The sequence below is a fragment of the Gadus macrocephalus genome, chromosome 18, assembly GCF_031168955.1.
Source record: "Gadus macrocephalus chromosome 18, ASM3116895v1".
Taxonomy (NCBI): domain Eukaryota; kingdom Metazoa; phylum Chordata; class Actinopteri; order Gadiformes; family Gadidae; genus Gadus; species Gadus macrocephalus.
This window is the reverse complement of record NC_082399.1, coordinates 7,074,117-7,094,104: the sequence shown is the minus strand read 5'-3', so window position 1 is coordinate 7,094,104 and position 19,988 is coordinate 7,074,117. Positions and strand designations below refer to the sequence as shown.

The following is a 19,988-nucleotide window of genomic DNA, read 5'->3' as shown; positions in this document are numbered from 1 at the left end:
TTAAGCGACCAGGAAGATGAATAGACATTTTATACTAAACTCGTGGTGTGACCATCAGATTCCATAAGCCAAACAAATTATACAGCACATCAGTGAGTAAGTCGGTCAATAAATGTAGTTTCCCTTTTAACCGCACAGAGCATACTGTAGAACGCAATTGGTATCAACTTAAAAAAAAACACGTAAACATGGGAATCCAACCTGTTGATGATGAGCGAGAGCGGCCATTTGACGATGTAGTCGAAGGAGAAGGCCTCCAGGCCGGTGTGGGCTGCCTCGGTGGGCTCGGCGTTGATGACCGCCTTCTCCTGCTTGGTCTCGATAGCCAGCACCCGCAGCAGCTGGGTGATCACGTTGTGGGGCATCAGCTCGATCTGCATGGGGGCCACGACACAGGGGAGAGAGGGCTGGAGGTTCAGACACCCTGGCATGTTGAACACGGTGGTGGTGAAAGTGCGGGTGCGTGTGTGATGTGGGATAAGGCTAGACTATTGTAAAATAGTTGACCAAATCAAGTTACAAAACAGGTAAACAGATAAACAGATAAAACACTGATGTACCCTCTTCTCCCCGTCTTACAGTAGAACATTTTTTTATTGTAGATGATATTATTCATTGTCTTGGACGCATTAAGATACAGAAACACTGCCATCATATATGAAGCATCTGTTGGCTGTAACATTTGCCCATTTGATACCTAAACACTGAACCTCTGGGAGAACAGGGCCTGCTGTTCCTCATGGCCTCCACTAGGGGGAGCCATAGGATCCCAGCAGTCAGGGAGCTGGCCTCTGCAGGTACTCTACCTTGAGGTCGTCCTTGAAGGGGTCCGTGTTGGCCGTGCTCATCCTCAGCGCCAGCTCCAGCAGGGCCTCCAGCCTGGAGGGCACGATGTCATCCACCGGCCGCTTCAGCTCCTCCTCCGTCAGGTCCATGAAGTGGACGAAGAAGTCCCCTTTGTCCATTAGGAAGTAGTGCTTGATGGACCTGCACGAGGTGGACGAAAAGCCCGTGACGAGATTGGTCCACCGTGAACCACATTCTAACACAACATTGTTTCCATTAAGATGACCCTAACCTTAACCCTATTCTTTGGGCAAAAACGTATATGTAATTCTTTGGTAAAACGCATTGGTTTAGGCATGATGATTATAGATCACAACATTTCCGATTGCACATTGATCAAGCCGCCTTGCTCACCTGAGGCGCAAAACCAGCTCCTTCTCCTCCATCAGGAAGTTGAGGAGGACCTTGCTGGCATAGTTGTAGGCCTTCTCGATCTGCTCCACGTAGACGCGCTCCTTCAGCGTGTACAGCACTTCCTTGGCCTCGGGGCAGGTCACGTCGCGGCCACACTCCCGCACCACGTTCAGGTATTTCCCTGCTCAGCCAGGGAGACGGAGACGGAGATAGGACATGTTTTTTCATTCCTCAGCCTCACTGAGGTATGAAGCACATCGCCTTCATGACCTTTAAAATGACACACACACACACTGTACCTGTGCTCAGGATCTTGTCGGCCATCTTCTGCAGGAAGGAGGGGATGCGGTGCTGTATGATGGTGTAGCGTTGGTCCCAGTACTTGTCGTTGTAGTCCTCCTGGATCTTCTCCTTCTGCAGCTCGTGCTCCTCCACCATGAACTCACTGCGCGTGCGCACACACACACACACACACACACACACACACACACACACACACACACACACACACACACACACACACACACACACACACACACACACACACACACACACACACACACACACCCTTTAGCCAACATTTTTCCTCCACAGTGGCTGACCGTTCCTTTTATAAGTGCACGTCACGTAGGAGTCTTCCTTCCTTGAAGACGCCCAGAGTCGCTCCACTGGGCATGTGGATCAAACATGGTACCCTTCAGGGGAGTCTACGACGCCGTGCCTCACCTGTACGGGTCGTTGATGATACCCCGGTAGATCCACTTCTCCAGGATCTCAAAGTAGGGCACGCTGGCCGCCTTGGTCAGGTAGAGGCACAGCTCCTGGGCCTGGCTGTCCCCCGTGAAGTTGAAGGTGCGGTCGTGGAGGAGGCTGAGCGTGGAGCCTCCCATGCAGTCGCCCTTGTCCACGGAGGACGCTGTGGGCATCGGTCAACGGGTCAGAATAGAGACGCAGGGCCTCACAACCACCATTTTAATCGCAGGGAAGGTCTTTCTCTCTCTGGCGCCACGACAGAGAGAAAGAAAACCTTGGAATAACAATGATATTCCCAATATGAAAACCATACAAGAAAATTTATTAAACCGAAATACCTGTAACCATTATAGACCGTCAAGTTAGACATTAAACACTTAGAAACTACATTATGGACAACTATGCACAAGAAGAGAGGGGGAGGGGGGGAAGAGAACAGGAGAACAGGCACAGTTCCAGAAAGGCATCATCACAGAGAGGCCTTCGGTCCACCCCTACCGATGGAGGCCAGTATCTCCATGGTCCTCATGGGGGGCTGGATGTAGAACCAGAGCTTCTGCAGGGAAAGCAGGCCCTGGCGGTGGAGGTGCTCCAGCTGGGTGACCAGTATCATGTACTCCTTCATCAGGGTCCTCATGGCCGCCGTCAGGGCATGGTTCACCTGGCCGTACTCGAAGGACGACTTCTCCTCCACGAACCTGTGTGGGTCCACAGCTATGTTAGCCGTTGGATGCACGAATGGATTTTGCTCACCAAAATAAAAGTTGTATTATTTCCTATTCCCTTAAGAGGTTGGGGAACCTATTGTGGTCCCTGGTCACAGAATGTACTTGCTATTGCTGTTGTTTTTTACAACAAGTAAAAATAACAAGAGAATGATAAAATAGTTTACGTATTTGTACAACAGTGTACATAGTGCGGTATAAGTGAAGTTATTCAAAGTTATTCTGTGCGTGTTTTGGGGTAACTACGATGATTCGGGACACACACAGCTCCGTTTACCCTGTGTGTGGTATTGCATGTTGTACTGTGGTTCAGTCCTTTGGGACGGGGTCTGACCGGACACGCTCCACACTCACCGGGTGATGGTGGAGAAGTAGGAGGCGACTGGCAGGATGCGGTTGACCAGCTCCTTGATGGACATGTCCAGGGTGGGGTTGACGATGAAGGAGCGGTTCTGTCTGCCCAGCACGGGCTGGGCGGTGATGTCCCGGCCGTCCACCCCGATCAGCACGAACAGCAGGTCCTCCAACAGGGCCTGCTCCTGAGACGACAGGGGCATGGTACCTGCCGGGAACCGGGCACCAGAGACTACGGTGAGCTGAAAACCACCGGGTTCACCGCGGAGGGGATTCTTAATGGATAGCATCATCATTGGTTATTTAATGATGATTCAAATTGACAACAAAGAGAAATATTAATTACACAAAGATATTACACAATATATAGGACTTGACAATATATATTGCATGGTAGCACTTTACAATAAGGGTATGCTAATGCTACATAGTAATGCAAGTACTGCATTAACGCATGTTAATTAATGGTTAATTGTACCATCATTGTAAAGTGTTACCTATTGCATTAACAAGCAGGTGAGATGAAACAGTAACTGAATTGGGAGATGACTTTACCAGATCACATCACAGACAACCTACCAACAGGAACGACAGGTTCGGCCCCAGGGCCGGAGGGGCCCGTGATGAAGTCCCCGATCAGAGCGGGCCGATCGTACACCCAGTTGGGGAACACCGGGTTGAGCTGTGTGGGGTTCTTCTTGTTGTGTCGTTCCCTTAGATTCTTCCTGGTGACCTCCGCAGACTGCAGCACACACCATAGCAACACAAGGTGGTTCATCGCTCCTGCTTCTCAAAGGAACCTTGCCCTTCAATGTGATACTGTCAGTTGCTTTCTAGTTCAGATGGCTGTCAGTGTGAAAGGCCTGGCGACAAGATAATTGATAATATTCCTAATATACCTTCGACAGGCTTCATATCTAAGGCATTCCGCTCAGCAATCTCAGACCCTGAAAGAAGATACCGATTCCTCTGGATAAGCCTGGAGATAACCAGGGCCACAACCACCCCTGTATCCCCAGACCCCTACACTCTCCCGCCATCCTTCCTGTGCTCCACTCGACCCTCTCTTACTGTCCCCTGCCTCCCCTCTTTGGCTACACAACCCTGCCTCAGGTCGACAGCAGTGATAACGAATGCTAAAGGCTGACCTGGGGCGCGTTGGAGATGGCCGTCACGTTGCCCAGCTTCTTGCGCAGCTCGTCCAGCTCCTGCATGGACATCTTGGTGGTGGTGGAGGGGAGAGTGTAGCTGGTGGTGGAGGTTGTATTGGCGGAGGATTCTGACCGCTCCTTGGCGTTCTGCTGCAGGCACTGAAGCATCTGGGGGAATATCAGCCATATCATTTTGGTGAAAAATGAAAGGTAGGTAGGCAATTTGGAAAAGCTAGCAGGCTTGCACAGGCTTATTACAGGTCAGTAACAGCCACATAATCTGTTTTTTGGTCATTTTGTTGCCTGCATTCCTTACCTCTTTGTCCTCGCTGAGTTTGGACAGCAGATAGACCAGGGGGTCCAAGTTGCGGACATTTTTGGATTTGAGCTCGTCATACTTCCTCAAGAAATCATCTGGAGTTTCAGAGAATTCTGCTATTTTAACCTGCAAATAATAGCAAGAGCCATTGGTTAGGCAAGAGCAATACACAAACATTGCTTTGCATGCATGAATTTACAAGATAACTAAAACAGGAGCACATAACAATGTTGCATGCAAGCCTTGTTGCGAATAGGGCTACAAAAAGGCCAGACTTCAGTGACGCATTGCTTGCTTGACAAGAGAAAGTATGCTCACCTTCGCACTGTGTGAAGAGACTGTTGTGGTGACGTATGGGGTCCTGTGCTTCTGCAGCAGGTCTATATATCCCTCTGCTCCTTCACCACCCCGCACATGAAGCAAGCTGAGCAGCTCATTGACGTCATGGTGTATCCTAAATTCACTCATGGTCCAGGCTGCTGGGATGTCAACAGCGGCTACAACAACAACGAGATGAGAAATGGTTTATCAAACTGATTTGATCCGATTCATGATGGGGATGCTGAGCTAACCGACCAGCTTTTAGCAACCGATCAAAATAATCGCATACATGAACATCAATACGAGAAGCAATTTGAGCCTCAAATGTGTCATGTGGAAAACAACAACGTAGTTAATTTCCTGTACAGTCAGTCTTAAAATAGGGCAGTCAGTCATGACATGTTACCTGGCAAACTGGAACCACAGCATCAACAAGGCGCGCTCTGCGCGTTTCTTCTTCGGGGTTTATTAGTTGTAATTGAAGCAGTGATGGATAATACTGCCCCCACATGTTAAACTTTATCATTACATCATTGTTCATGTTATATAAATGGTTTGTTATGTATTATAAATAAAAAATACTGAGAATATGACAATCGACCCGGGTCATATAATTTTTTTGGTTTTAAACCTATCGTTTTTTTTTTTCCCAAAACCTAACTGACATCCATAATTTCAGCTTTTGCATCTTTTGTGATTCCTAGAGCAAATTGTATTCCTAGTATAAGGGATAGGCCAATCATCTGTATCATACTTTTACTACTACTACAGATTATAATAGCGATGATAAAATAATTATTCCAATAATCATAATATTTTATTATTCATATTTGTCATAGTAACAAGTGAACTCCAACTTAATCTAAAGATCACTGTGTAATAAATAACAGACTGGTGTGTGCATCGGTTATTAGTACCTATACCCAAATAAATACATACACGTTTGTAATAATATAGGTCTGTGTATCATTTCTTCCTTCCCCAAATCAGTCAAATTTAAAGTATTATTTTTATTTGCGTTATTTTGTTAGCGTATCCCGCCTGCACAATCTCTGACCCCAGACAAAGCCGACTTTTTAACTCTTAATTTGAAAAATACTGTCCTAACGGAAGTAAACAGTAATCACGTTACAACCCGGAAGAATTGTCTTTCTCTGATAAACGTTTGAATAAACAAGTATGAGCAATTTGGTGTAGGTAAAGATTCATTAGGATGCGGCTAACAATGTTTGATTATCGTTAGAAATATTCAGGTCTTAATCATCGTCGGATGAGAGAACAAAGCGACCGTGTACGTGTAGCAACGCCCTAATGCCAACAACCTTATCGGAAAACAATAGCCCTGCTCTGTTTACAAATCGGGTAAGAATTGTCTCCCTGCGGTGTTGCTAATCGTGCAGTTGTTGCAAGACGAAGGAAATATGGCTGAACTGCATGTAGTTGAACCGAGTGGGACTAGCACTATAGAACAAACCGAGCACCGTGATGTCCGGGGCTCTGTGCGGCTGGCTTCGCCCACTCTCATGATACCCCCGCGGAACAACCTGCCTACTAGTCCCGGGATGTCCAGCAACCCCAGCCGATCAGTGTTTGGATTTCCAGTAAGAAGCAGCCCATCGTCCCCAATAGAACCAGCGGACAAGAAAGGGTCGCGCTGGGTTCGCCTTAATGTCGGTGGTACCTACTTCGTTACAACCAAGCAAACACTGTGTAGGGACCCCAAATCATTCCTGTTCCGACTGTGTCAAGACGATCCGGATTTGGATTCTGACAAAGTGAGTGCCATGCTATTCTTGATAATGTTATTTGATTCACACAATAACACATACGTCAGGGACATTCATTATAAGTATATCGAATCCACACACACACAAATATGTTAATTTGCTTGTATTTTTTACAGGATGAGACAGGAGCATATCTGATTGACAGGGACCCCACATACTTTGGTCCTATTCTCAACTACCTTCGACACGGGAAACTGATTATGGAGAAAAACCTGGCAGAAGATGGTAACTAACTATACTAAGTAACTGATAACAATATTTAGCCTACTATGGTATTGTCTGAATCAGCTCCATGGGCTCGCATTCTCGGGCAGACAGAAACCACGGTGGTTGGATTTCCGGACCCACGTCAATCGTTTGTCTAAACTGTTTAAAACTAAAGAGTTATCCGAACTTATAACAATTAGGCTAGTTTATTTGAATAATAAATATACAAAAACATACAACAAACATTAAATAATCCGAGGCTTCAGATGGGAGTGCGCCCTGCGTCTCTCTATTAGCTTTGCAGGGAGAAGTCCAATGCATTGGCAAATGCAGGGGCTTCTTATGAGATGTGGCTCACGTCTCAGAAATAATGGGAACAGCTCTGCTCCCCACATGGTGTGTGTTGGAAATACCCATCATGTTGTTTCCCCTTCATCATGTAAGCTCTGTCTCCTATTCCTTGCACTGTCTAATCACTCTACCTGTTCCTAACATTATCCAAAGCTAACCTTTCTGCTCAGGGCAACCGGTCATGAGGGAGCAGAGATCCCCTTACGCATTCTTCTACTTGAGAATACAGGAAAACTTGTCCTTTAAGTAAACTTTAATGGATTTGATCATTGACAATTATAATGTGGGGTTTCATAGTGGTGACTTCTCAGTTGGACCCTTTGACCCTTGACCACCCAAAGGGTGTCCGTGAAAAGGCATTATCAACAAATGGCAGTTACAGAAACAGAATGGGCCTATTGATACTATCCTCAAGTTTTGAGTTGTTTTGAAACCTGCTCTCTCCTATCAGGTGTTCTTGAAGAAGCTGAATTTTACAACATAGCTTCGTTGGTGAGGCTGGTCAAAGAGAGGATACGGGACAATGAGAATCGCACATCTCAGGTAAGCGTCTTGTGTGCGTTTGTTTGCATGTATGCATGTGTGTGTTATGATTATATTAACTCATTATATGTATTACATGTGTTGTTGATTATTTTCTTCCAAGGGACCCGTTAAGCATGTGTACCGAGTACTGCAGTGCCAGGAAGAAGAACTCACACAGATGGTCTCAACCATGTCTGATGGCTGGAAGTTTGAACAGGTAGGAAGAAGTTTGTTTTTCACAATGAACATGGTATTAACTTCGAGAGGTCAATTTGAGATAAAACCACCCTGAACTATTTTAATAGGCATCCTTTTTTGGCTCAAATCATATATATATATATATATATATATATATATATACAGTATATATATATATAAATATACATACATAGCTACTGCACATCAACCGTCTTCCCCTCTTGTTCTCCTCCTCTGGTCTGTTCAGCTCATCAGCATCGGTTCCTCTTATAACTATGGAAACGAGGACCAGGCAGAGTTCTTATGCGTCGTCTCACGGGAGCTCAACAACTCCACCAATGGCATCGTCATCGAGCCCACTGAGAAGGCCAAGGTAAGCGCTCCGCGGGGCAGCTGACTAGCTGACTCTGTGATGATCCCCTCGAGGTGCTGTGAGGGAGTCACAGCGCCCACCGTCTGTGTTATAACATCCATCAGCCCATCCACATTAAATATTTTACAGTTTACATTTAGGGTGAAATGGCAGAGTGGACTCTCTTGACTCTTGGGATCCAAGGTTGTCTGGTTCTAACCCGGTCCCCCCCACCATTTTTGTCTCCGCCTTCAGATTCTCCAGGAGAGAGGCTCAAGGATGTGAATAGGCGGTACCGGGACCTGTCGAGGGGCGTGAAGGTTTATCAAGAAAAGAACAACGCGACACGTGACATTGTCTACAGTTTTAGCCACGATTGATCCGTTGACCTCCGCCTGCAGCCACCTTCACCTGCCACCGCCCCCCCCCCCCTCCCCACCCCCACACCCCTCCACTCCTCTGGTGTGCCTTTCCCCAAGCGCCCCACTCCTTCCCCTCCTACCCCTCCACCTCCTCTACTCCTACTCCTCTTCCCCACAGCGCTTCAACATTAACCCTGACTTGCGGTTGCAGCCTTGTTTTGTCTTTGATTTTTTTAGACCTTTTCTTTGTCACACGCCGTTGGAGTATGTGGATATTTCCTGCGGTACAATGTCTCCAGAGTGTTGGTCCTCGGCAGCATTCTGTCATTTCTGAGAGGGCTTCGGATTCCCGGTACGTCCTTGAATCTTTGGTGCGGCCCTTATTCTGAACCCCTCAGTTCAGGAGTCGCGGAGGACGGACCCCTCATCACAGAGCTAAACCACGATCCGGTCTTCAACATCACCATCCCAATCCCCATCACCACATAGCCAGAACACGGAACGACAGGACCTTTTTCGCCAGCCCAGTCAGTGCACGTGGCTTTAATCAACTGCAAGAAATCTGTGACTTATCTCCTCAGGACTCTTGAAAGGACAAAAAAATAAACAAAGGAAGAAAGGCAACAAAAGCAGACTGAGCCTTCCTCGCCACGAGATTGTGTCATTGTCCGGGGTGAGCTTCTAAGCACGCCAGCCCGAGACCTGTCGATGGTCTCAACGTGGCGTGGCAGCAGACATCATGGAAAGCCCAGAGGAGCTGGGATCTGTGGGTGCTACAAAGCAGATTCTCATGTTGTTCCGCCCTCCAGTTCCTTGAGATACGAGGATGGGAAGGGAGGGGACTACCCTCCTGTTGGTTGGACCTGATTACAGGACACCCCTCTACCCGGTTTGCTGGGAACCCCTCTGTCCCCTCCGTCCCTCATCCCTCGTCCCTCCACCCTTCACCAGTTTTACTTCCAGCCATGCTCCCACAAACACCCCTTTCTTTCGTCCACTTCTGTACTGGGTTATGATTCCATTCAAATTCATGCGGTGGACTGGAAAATACCCCGAAAACGAACCTGTGTACAAAGGTTAAGGCATGCAAGGAGTCTGTACATATATACCACAGGATGAAGAGGAACTTAATGCAAGCGGTGTAATGACTGATTCCTGCGTCATTTTCGTTTCATATCTGTGTATTACGGTCACTGATGCTATTGAAATACACACGCAACACACACACACACACACACACACACACACACACACACACACACACACACACACACACACACACACACACACACACACACACACACACACACACACACACACACACACACACGTTCATGCACACACATGCACCTACATTCATACATACATTTCAATGGAGCATATCCACTGTGGTCCTCAAAAACAACAAAAGAAATTGTGCTTTCTTGTATATCTAAAAATTGTAACAACAAAAAAAAGAGTGCAGACGTTTCACAACTGACGTATATCCGTGCGATAGCCGTGTGTCCTGTGGAAAGCAATCGGGACTCGGACCATGGACGAACTTAATGCTGCCGCAAAAAAAAACAAAAAAACCTGACCCTGTTTCTGCCCCGGCCTTGTTTTCTCATGCCAACTGTTATTTTTTTTCCTTCTGTCTTTCTTATCTGCAGCTGCCTCTCACGCCTCATCTCTAACTCAAACAGTGCACGCCTCGCCGCTTCACGTCACACAGCATGTGTAGCAACTGTGGTGGCGCCGACCAAAATGCACACGCCTCACACGACTTTGTACACTGAAACGGTAGCCGAGCCAATGTAATCAGCCGTGTCGTCGCACAGAAGTCGGTGTGCCCGACAGTAGGCCTCTTCGGCTCCAAGGGGTGGTGCATATAAAGCTGTCTGGTTATTGGGGGTCGACAGAAGTTAAGCAACTGGTTAAAGTTCTTATTTAATGTTTGATTTCGGATGCTCTCTCTTTTACTCTGTTAGTGCTGGTTTTAAAAGTCCAACAATTGAGCAACATTTGGAGAGAAAACATCTTCCCCAATGGTGAGACCATTTAGGAATAGTCATTAAGAGATTTTTAATTCTACCTATATAAATTAAATGTATAAACCTCTATTTCCCGATGTTTAATGACCAAAACAATGAAACTTGTCTTAGCAATACTTTTGTGTTACCACTTAACCAAAATTTTAAAAGTTAGCTTGTGTATTGTTACTGGTGTAACTACTGCCGTATTACAGAGGAGGAAAGAGCGACATAATGATGCTATGGGTGATTCATTAATTACACATATCTAGCTGGTGAATTTGGAAATCTTTAGATTAGCCATTGTGTGTTTTTTATGAAGAACAAGCATTCACTCACATTGCCCGTATACCTAAATCCCAGTTTCATTCTTTTTTTTTTTACCAGTGTTGAACGCTATAATACACTATCCATGTATCTGGTGCATTTATGTTATTAGCATGAGCAGGACAAATGGATATAGACGATGTATAAATAAATATCAGCTCAATACACGAGCTTGGTCGATGTGCACCCCCCCCTCCCCCTTCCCCCTTCCCCCTTCTCTCTATCATAAGTGGATTATTTGTGAAGCTGCATACTTTTCCAAGACGTGAGCATACAATTTGTACTGCCAAGAACATCTTACTGTCTATCCGGAGAAAAGGCGTGGTGTGCTGTTCTATTATTTTTGTATTATTCCATCTGTGTCTGGTGTTGTGCCTTTTGACTTTTATTGTACACAGGTGTTTCCCCTCGCCTTCCTAAGGTGTCTATCACCTTAAAGCCAGCAGGCTCGTACCTACTTATGTTTTTGCCCCCTTTTATTTATTTCTTTATTTATTTTCCCTTCCCATCTGTAAAAGGCTTGTCCCAGTGGATCAGGCATACGGTCAGGTCCCTCTGAATACTTTGTACTTTGTAAGGTGTGCTGATCAATTGGAACAACACTCAAAGGCTTATCTCGGGCTTCCTTTGTGCCAATTTATTTTCAGACGGACGCCACTAACCCTTCATTTTACACACAAGTTCGCCTTAGTCTTGTGTCTTTTTTGGTATCTTCAGTTTGTTAGCATAAGGAAGTGGGTGTGCTACACACTCAAGAGGAAGCAGTAAGGGACAGCAGATAGTGGCTTTTATGTTAGTGGAAATTATAACAAAGTAAAATACCAACACAAAGAAAACTGTTGTGCACTATTATAGAAAATGAGGAGACTTTAATTGGCTTGAGTTTATGTGTGCTTGTAGGCAATGTCTACAGTGACTTGATAGACATTAAAAGCACTTATTTGTCAACTTTTTAAACCCAATTTGCCCATTTTTTTATTACCTTGTTGTACCTTGTGACGTGATTGCCATGGACATTTTAATAACACACTTTATTTCTTGTAATGGAAAAAAAGGTGTTTGACAATTTTTTATTGTCACCTGCACTAGATACATATATGTGCAATGTTAACAAATCTGCAAAAAAAAAAAAAAAAAACGTGAGAGCATGTATTGTTTTAGAGACTATAATGTTTACAGGAATTTGTCTGACCTCATGTGTTAGTGCAAACTGTGTTTGATGCATGGCAGGAGAGCAGAGGGAAGGCATGACTCTATGGTAGGTGTAGTTTCTTGTGTGGATCCGTTGATCCACAGCTAGACATAATCAATATAATCACATGTTCTATTTTCATGTTATTTTTTTATTTGGTCATGAAGATTGAACACTAAAACCATGGTTTGAACACAGATTAACCAAATAAACAATTCTATATTAAATCATTTAGCAATTTTCCACCTTCCCCAAAATAGCATTTTCTGATCTAAATACCGGGCCAAAATGTTGGAAGGATTCGTTTTGAATTGACAGCCCACGTTGACGGCTAAACTGTTAACACCTGCATGCATTTGTAGACAAACACCCTTGTGCACTCATAATAAAGACGTATTGAAAATATGTATCAACAGTTATTTTGAGTGTCACATTAATCCACAGTTTTGATGTCAAATGTGAATATTGTCAATGAAGACTGGGTAGAACTGTTTGAAAGATAAAACATTGTCTAATTGTCCTTCCACTTTATTTATTTTATATGTTTGAATTTGTCTACCAATGCTGTTTCTTCAAATGTAACGATTTTAACAAAACCCAGTCTGGTTTTTAATCATAAAAAGGTGTCCGTTTCAAAAATCTGTGCTTGACCGTCCCTTTTTTACTTGAAAGAACAGCCTGCGGCACAACAGACATTCTGGAGCATCATGCATACACGTCGTATAACACGTGTATGCAAAGATAATGCTGCGAGTATGGTGGTCATATGTTCACACCTTACTAGCCCACAAACGCAAAAACCTAACTAGTCTATTTGACATAAGTCTGTATTACAGGTATTACATATACAAGTAGGCCTGTATATTGAATAAAATTCAATATCAATGCCGAGCATTGTTCATGTACGGTAGGGGGGGGGAGCTGCTTTGCTTATCCCCTCCAACTCGCCCATGGCGCTCTGTCTCCTCCCACTGAGCACAGAGCCTGAGCTAAAGCCGCTTGTTTATGAGACGTAGTAGACCACAAGCACGGAAGGACCCAACATCAGACCAGACGCAACATATAAAAGGTAAGATTGTTCCCATCCAACTGTCCGATGTCTACGCAATCGTTCATCCATATCAATTGTTGTGGAATGGGTTATGCTAATCTTAGTTTCACTTACACATTTGATTTTACATGTTTTCGTTTAGCCGGCGAGGGCACGTCCAACGTCGGATGCGTACTGCATGCTACTAATGAAGTTAATTGGGGGGTTTAATTGTCACGATCCATTCATTTGGATTTCGTCTACGTGGAAAGGTGGGGTTCCTGGGACCGCCGCAGTAATTGATTGATTGACCAACACCCGTTTGTTTTCCTTGGAAGATGCTCAGTCGATTATGAAAGCGTTATGGACGCATTTTACGATTTCAGATCATTACAATAAACAGAATGTATCGTGCGATTGCCACTTCGAGATGTTCGTTAAAAAATGCTTAACCTACTACAAGGGTCCCATTCACATTTGTTCGACATTTGTCGAACAAAAAACAACTACATTGTTGCGACTTTGGAGCCCCAACACTTACACAATTGTAGCTGTAAATTCAAAGTCAATCAATCAATTCTACGTGCTCCCATGTTTACCTGAAAAATCACGTAGGCCACAATATGGAAGTAACCAGCGGAGTCAATATACAAATCAAACAGTTTCGGCAATAACATTTCGGGCGGGAGTGTCTTTTCATAATTTGGCCACCTTAGGGAACATAAAATGTGAGCCTTTTGAATGGTGCCGTTTCAGGAAGCTGCTCGTTTGATATCTCCCAATGACAAGGCTTTATTGTGTCAAGACTTATTACTCAAGTGCCTTACCTCATTTAAGGTCGCACCAGTTGACATGGGTGGTGCAGGAGCGTTTACCCGGCCACTCCGTGGAAAATGACCCAGCGCAATGGAGACAGTGGGACGAGGGACCGCAGCCTTCAAATGGACCCCAGCGGGGCCCCTGAACAGGCCAATGGCAAGGATCAGGAGCTGGAGGGAGGCAACATCAACCGTGACCCAGAGGAGGGGGTTGAAAAGGTTGGCGGTGGACCCCAGGGTTCTGCCCCAATGCCGGGGGCCGTCGTAGCCCCTGACGGCGGCTGGGGCTGGGTGGTGCTCGTGGCTACCATCTTGGTCTTAGCTCTGACCCTGGCCTTCCCCTCCTGTGTGGGCATCTTCTACACAGACTTGCAGAAGGAGTTCCAGGCCACCAACAGTCAGACTTCATGGGTGCCCTCCATCATGACTTCGGTGCTGCATGCGGGAGGTACTGTATCTGAATCAACAGTCTGATCAAATGATGCTCAATAGGTCAACATTAATCATCTGCGAGTGATTGGATCAACACACATATTTGCATTACATTTCTAGGATGATGTATTGTGTCCTGATGGATCATTATGAAAAAGACAACTATTTAATAATAATATTTATTAATAATTAAAATAAACTGTTACAGTAAGTAATAGCTGTTATTCTTTGCCCAACCAGAAAAAATGTTGTCGTCTTTCTTCCCAGAGACGTGATTTAGTATATCGCACAGTGTTTACCCTCACATAGGTTGTAATTTTTGTTTTGATTTGAATTTGTCAGATCGTAAACTTTCACACATAAACCTTGGATGACATTTATATCTTCCATCCCGTGTCCTCAGCTAAGGTGTAGCCATTTGATGGAACCAATATTTACCCCTGACACTCCAGACCTTTGCCCTTTCGCATTGTACTGTGTATTTAACTGAGGGCAATGCATGTTATCTACAGGTCCTTTTTGCAGTGCATTGGTGGAAAGATTTGGTTGCCGAGCAACGGTCATGCTGGGAGGAGTGCTGAGTGGCTTCGGGATGGCCGCAAGCTCCTTTACCAATTCCATCACTGAGCTATACATTACTGCTGGGATTATAACAGGTAAGCAAGGTTCACGATCGCAATCATGAGCACGTATTTCTAGAGGACATTGACGTGAATTTACATCCAGAGTGTCAAGTATCCACTGTTTATGTGTCTTGAATCCAGAAACTTTATGAGGTCACTTTTCACGGTAATACTTTCTAACCAGTATTTTGCAACCAAGGCTAATGTTTTTCCACCACACCTGTGACCACAACCAATTGACATTGATTTTTAACATGCAGTCAAATAGCATAGACTGTTAGCAAAATAACTTTTGTATGAGAAACAAACCACAAGAGAAACAACCACACTACGTAGATTTCCTTCCCTAAGTCTGCGGCCAGTTGCCCAGCACTTGCTGAAACATGGCAGGTCACAAGCTTAGCAACAGACCATGTGAGCTTAAGTAGGACTTAGTCGCTCGTTTCCAGGTCTTCGATAGTAGTGTTCTAAAATGTAAGCAGCTCATGTCAAATGTGATCGATTGTTAGTGTTAGTATCTTAGAGTGAACTTTTCATGGCATATGAATTCAAATTCAACCTGTTTAAGTTCCCAGCATGCCTTTTCATGGTCTCTGCACAGGGGTCCCTCTACTCTGCTTGGTATCTGGAAGAGAAAATTCAGCTTCCTTTCAAAATCCAGTGTTTCAGTAACGTATCCCATGGTCTTTGTCGAGAAATAATAATGAGTTTAGAGGAAGTGAATTAAGACCGTTCAAACCGGGAAATGATAAAATGTAATTGGTGGACTCCCTCCTTCGTGAGGAATGTACACTGTGTAAACCTGCTTTGTGAGAAAGGAGGGATGGTCACCTGCTGCTCAGAGGCCTTGGATCCCGCTAGGCTATGTTTGGGTAGTTGGTATGATCCGTGTGTGTCCCAACCGCTTTCCACAAGACACAGCTATCACACGGGTATACGTCTGTTGTGATGAAACGTTTTCTCTTGTTTTCAGGACCACCGTGTGTGTGTGTGTGTGTGTGTGTGTGAAATATGTTATGAATGTACTGTAGAACACAACGTATGATCGGCTTGTTCCTCCGCGTCCTTAGCTTAGCCTCGTGGTCTACCAAGAAAGAGCTATAAGAGGACTACCTAGATGAGGCATTTAGGGATGTGGAAACCTTTGCTTTCAAGACATGGCGTTGTTTACCATTACAACACCGTTTTTACAACACAGTTTGCACAACGCTTTCTCTCTACCACAGGCCTGGGCTTCTGCTTCAGCTTCCAGGCGGCCGTGACCATCCTGGGCCACTACTTTGTACGCCGGCGCACGTTTGCCAACGCCATGTCGTCCACGGGGACGGCCCTGGGCCTGTGCACCCTGCCCATCCTGGGCCACTACCTCAACACTGAGCTGGGCTGGCGGGGGAGCTTCCTGGTGCTGGGGGCGCTGCTGTTAAACTGCTGCGTGTGCGGAGCGCTGATGAGGCCCCTTGGGCCCCGCAGGCCCCGCGGACAGCCCCTCATGCCCCTGAAACAGCCCAGCGGCGGCGGCGGCGGCGGCGGCGGCGGCGGCGGCAGCGGCGGCGGGGGGGGGACCCGGCAGAGCAAGTCGAGGGGGAGGGCCCTGTGCGCCAGCCTGGGCGCCTCCCTGCGCAAACACATGGCCTTCGACCTGTTCCTGAAGAACCTGCACTACCGCGTGTACTCCATCGGCATCACCTGGATGATGCTGGGCTTCGTGGTGCCGCTGGTGTACCTGGTGCCCTACGCCACGGACAACGGCATGGAGCGGAGCGAGGCGGCGCTGCTGCTCTCCATCCTGGGCATCATCAACATCATCGTGCGGCCGCCCATCGGCCTGCTGTTCAACCTGCCCTGGTTCAAGGGGCGGCACATCTACGTGTTCTCCTCGGCGCTGCTGGTCAACGGCCTGAGCAACAGCATCTGCTGCTTGGGCGCCAGCTTCCCCGTGCTGGTGGTGTACGTGGTGATGTACGGGCTCTCCATGAGCGTGGTGGGGTCCCTGATGTTCACCGTGCTCATGCAGACGGTGGACATGAGCGCCTTCCCGTCGGCCCTGGGCCTGCTCGCCGTCATGGAGAGCGTCACGCTGCTCATCGGACCCCCGCTCGCAGGTAGGTCGACGCAAAGGGGGGTCTTTTTTTTTTCTTTTTTTGAGGCAGGGCTTTCGTCTGCCCGACGACAGGGATGCTTCCCTCGTGAAGATTGGAGATATTCGTGATTGCTAATGTGTTCATGCTCAATTTCAGCTTGTGTACTTTGTAACACAACCGTTTTCTGTGGCTAACGAGGAGAGGGTTTTGTGCTGCTTGGATGCCATTTGTGACAGTCATGTGATCGGATAAAGCCGGGAGCCATCTGCCAACGTGCTTGTCGCTATGACATTGGTCTCTACGCTAAGGTCTGCTTTGCCTCATGTAACTAAGTCCTTGTGTGCGGGGTTCACTGAACATTTACAGGAATAGAATTTACAACCCTCTTTCCTCCAGGCTGTTCCTCTCCAGCAACAACACAGCCTTTGTTCTATTTTTTAATGGTTGAATAAGCCTAATTATTGCAGAATCTCTTGGTAGAGATTTGCAGCCACTGGTGGAATTGAACGCTAAGCATAACACTGAAGTCAGGCTAAGAAAAGGGCAGGCATGGGCCTGATCTAGTTTCACTGCCATTGCTGGTGTCAAGTGTCCCATGTCTTGTGTCTGGGTCTTCAGGGCTTATACAGTTCTTAATACACCAGACATCCATCACAATAATCACATTATGAATGAGCTTTGAGTTTCAAAAATGAGTCTTTCATTCATTAATAGTACTCTTCTTTTTAATAAATTATTCAAAAATACATGTGTAAAATGTAGTGTCTGGATATTCATAACATGTGTGCATTTATTTATCTTTGCAGGAATCCTGGTGGACAGAACAGGGCAGTACTTCCATATGTTTTTGGTCTGCAGTTTTGTTGTTGCCTCATCTGGCCTGTACCTCATGGTGTCGTTTTACGTGCTGGGCCAAAGGGACAAGAAGTCGGCACCTAAGGGGCAGCCACTGGCTGTGACAGACCAGGACGTATCCACTCAGTGTCAGTACAGCAGTGTGCCAACAGATGGCGCCAAAACCCAATCTGAAGACCACAGTGCATAGGAAATACAGCTGCCAAGTTTCCACCCTTTGTGAATACTTTCTTGTTTACTGGCCGTATCGGATAGGACCTGTATTGAAATAGGCCAAAGGGTGTAACGACTTACCAAACAACACATCTGACTTTATTGACCGCACCAAGCAGCAAACCATGCCCAGTAATGTCACTTGCATTATATCATTCTACAGACCCATTGAAAGAACCTGCTTTTCATCAACATTACCTTAAGTTTTTGTTTTTTTGGGTCTGGATTGGCTTTAAATGCAAATAATGAATTGCTTAATGATTGCATAGGAAGATTGTGCAAATAATCCTTTGGTGCCAAACACCTTATGTCACAGGGTCTACCTGTTGGTTTGGTCAGCACTTTTACAGGCTGATCTTGCTGTTTAGGAAGACATGGTGGTTCTATTGTCATCCGGTGGCCATTCTCTATAGTACAGTAATAGTACTGAAGCCTTCTTAATGTACCAAACATGAAGGCATGCACGGCATATATGAATGCATTTATGAATAGACCATATGGGAAATTTTCCCATATGGTAAGCCGTTATTTTCCCATAACGGCTAAATCTGGTGATGGTGTGAACATGGTTTCAACATATGGTGAGAAACATTGATTGTACTATGCTATATACACCAATAATGCTTTGGACCTTACACACAAAGGTGCTCATCCTTTTCACATTACACTCATTACACTCTCATTCTTTTAAAAAAAAAAAATACGATTTTCATAATCCACCACGAAATGGAAATATGTTGTGGTATAGTGGTGGTAAAATTGCAGCTCAACTTTTGATGACCAATGAGAAAAGAGAATTTGCCTAAGATGAGCTGGATGAAATAGCAGGTGTTTGGGCTGCCATGGTGTCAGCAATACCTCAGCAGAATCGAATTGGACAAGTTTTAGAAGATGGATGCATATGATCTGTCTGACAATCGTAAACAATTGTGTGTAAATGAATATAGTTTCAAGCACAAAGGTTCAAAGACAATATTGTATTCTTTTTCAGCCGACTGCCAAGTGATTAGTCCTGTTAGTGACGAGTTATTATTGGAGATAATAATTTCATGTTATTTCAATGTAGCTGGCACAAAGTGGTGGTTTTCTTGTAAAGGAAAACAACCACTGAAAATGTAATCATTTCAAGCAAACACTGAAGAGATGCTCAATTATTTAGTTGAACTCTGAGGTAGAATGTAACACTGATAAATTAAATGCATTAGGTCCTATATAAGGACCAACACAACTGCTATGTATGTACATTTTCCAGATTACCTATTGAAAAGTGCCTTATGTTACTAAGCTTTGCAATCTCAATCAAAAATTGTAACTGCCTGGATGCGGCATTCTCATATTCACGGTAGCCATAAGAAATAGTAGGGCTATCTCTGTAATTGTGCAAGAGTAAATGTGTATGATATTGCAATAGATAGTGCTATGGTGCGACATTTGTGTGTAATGTAAATGGTTACATCCAATGTTTAGAGCCAATGTCCTACCCTGACTTCTGCCTGTTACAGCTATTTTTACGGATGATTAGCCTACATCACAGGAGCTATAGGCTATATCAGTTTACTTATTTTTGTGGTGATATGACTGAAAGCATACAATAAATGTATTCTATTTGGACTTTATTCTTTATTTTTCTCCCGAGAAGCATATGGTTAGACAATTGTTAGTTAACGAATATATTTGTGTATAGAATATATTTATTTATTTGGGGAAAAGTTACTTCGGATCAAATGGTAACGATATTAAGATATAAATTATTCATGCTTCACAGAAATATCTGACAATAAATGCATTTTTCCGCCTTGA

The 19,988-nt window shown here is 45.2% G+C and overlaps 3 protein-coding genes across 5 annotated transcripts in view; 2 read left to right on the top strand and 1 right to left on the bottom strand.

Moving 5' to 3' along the window:
* tubgcp2 (tubulin gamma complex component 2) overlaps positions 1 to 5,368 on the bottom strand; it is an 8,328-nt gene extending 2,960 nt beyond the window's left edge. The window contains exons 1-12 of one of the 2 annotated variants that reach the window (XM_060036036.1): positions 5,231 to 5,368; positions 4,821 to 5,006; positions 4,500 to 4,628; positions 4,181 to 4,351; positions 3,612 to 3,774; positions 3,033 to 3,240; positions 2,452 to 2,651; positions 1,927 to 2,116; positions 1,500 to 1,645; positions 1,201 to 1,381; positions 807 to 987; positions 202 to 374 (exon numbers count right to left, since the gene is read on the bottom strand). In XM_060036036.1, the coding sequence (XP_059892019.1) occupies positions 202 to 374; positions 807 to 987; positions 1,201 to 1,381; positions 1,500 to 1,645; positions 1,927 to 2,116; positions 2,452 to 2,651; positions 3,033 to 3,240; positions 3,612 to 3,774; positions 4,181 to 4,351; positions 4,500 to 4,628; positions 4,821 to 4,970 (1,892 nt within the window). In that variant the 5' untranslated portion in view covers positions 4,971 to 5,006; positions 5,231 to 5,368. Of the gene's footprint in view, positions 1 to 201; positions 375 to 806; positions 988 to 1,200; positions 1,382 to 1,499; positions 1,646 to 1,926; positions 2,117 to 2,451; positions 2,652 to 3,032; positions 3,241 to 3,611; positions 3,775 to 4,180; positions 4,352 to 4,499; positions 4,629 to 4,820; positions 5,007 to 5,229 lie in introns of both variants that reach the window. The other variant, XM_060036035.1, reaches the window with a different exon arrangement.
* Positions 5,369 to 5,920: 552 nt separating this feature from the next.
* kctd2 (potassium channel tetramerization domain containing 2) lies at positions 5,921 to 12,541 on the top strand. The gene is made up of 6 exons (XM_060036043.1): positions 5,921 to 6,598; positions 6,727 to 6,835; positions 7,620 to 7,711; positions 7,815 to 7,910; positions 8,139 to 8,264; positions 8,499 to 12,541. The coding sequence occupies exons 1-6, from the start codon at positions 6,245 to 6,247 to the stop codon at positions 8,526 to 8,528; spliced, it is 807 nt and encodes a 268-aa protein (XP_059892026.1). The 5' UTR covers positions 5,921 to 6,244; the 3' UTR covers positions 8,529 to 12,541.
* Positions 12,542 to 13,053: 512 nt separating this feature from the next.
* On the top strand, positions 13,054 to 19,988 carry slc16a5a (solute carrier family 16 member 5a). 2 transcript variants are annotated; one of them, XR_009522790.1, is made up of 6 exons: positions 13,054 to 13,205; positions 14,004 to 14,432; positions 14,929 to 15,072; positions 16,266 to 17,141; positions 17,277 to 17,428; positions 17,927 to 18,066. XR_009522790.1 is itself a non-coding variant. In XM_060036355.1 (5 exons), the coding sequence occupies exons 2-5, from the start codon at positions 14,060 to 14,062 to the stop codon at positions 18,163 to 18,165; spliced, it is 1,632 nt and encodes a 543-aa protein (XP_059892338.1). In that variant the 5' UTR covers positions 13,054 to 13,205; positions 14,004 to 14,059; the 3' UTR covers positions 18,166 to 19,988. The 2 variants fall into 2 exon arrangements, 1 of the variants encoding a protein (XP_059892338.1); XM_060036355.1 differs by lacking the exon at positions 17,277 to 17,428 and having other exon boundaries at positions 17,927 to 19,988.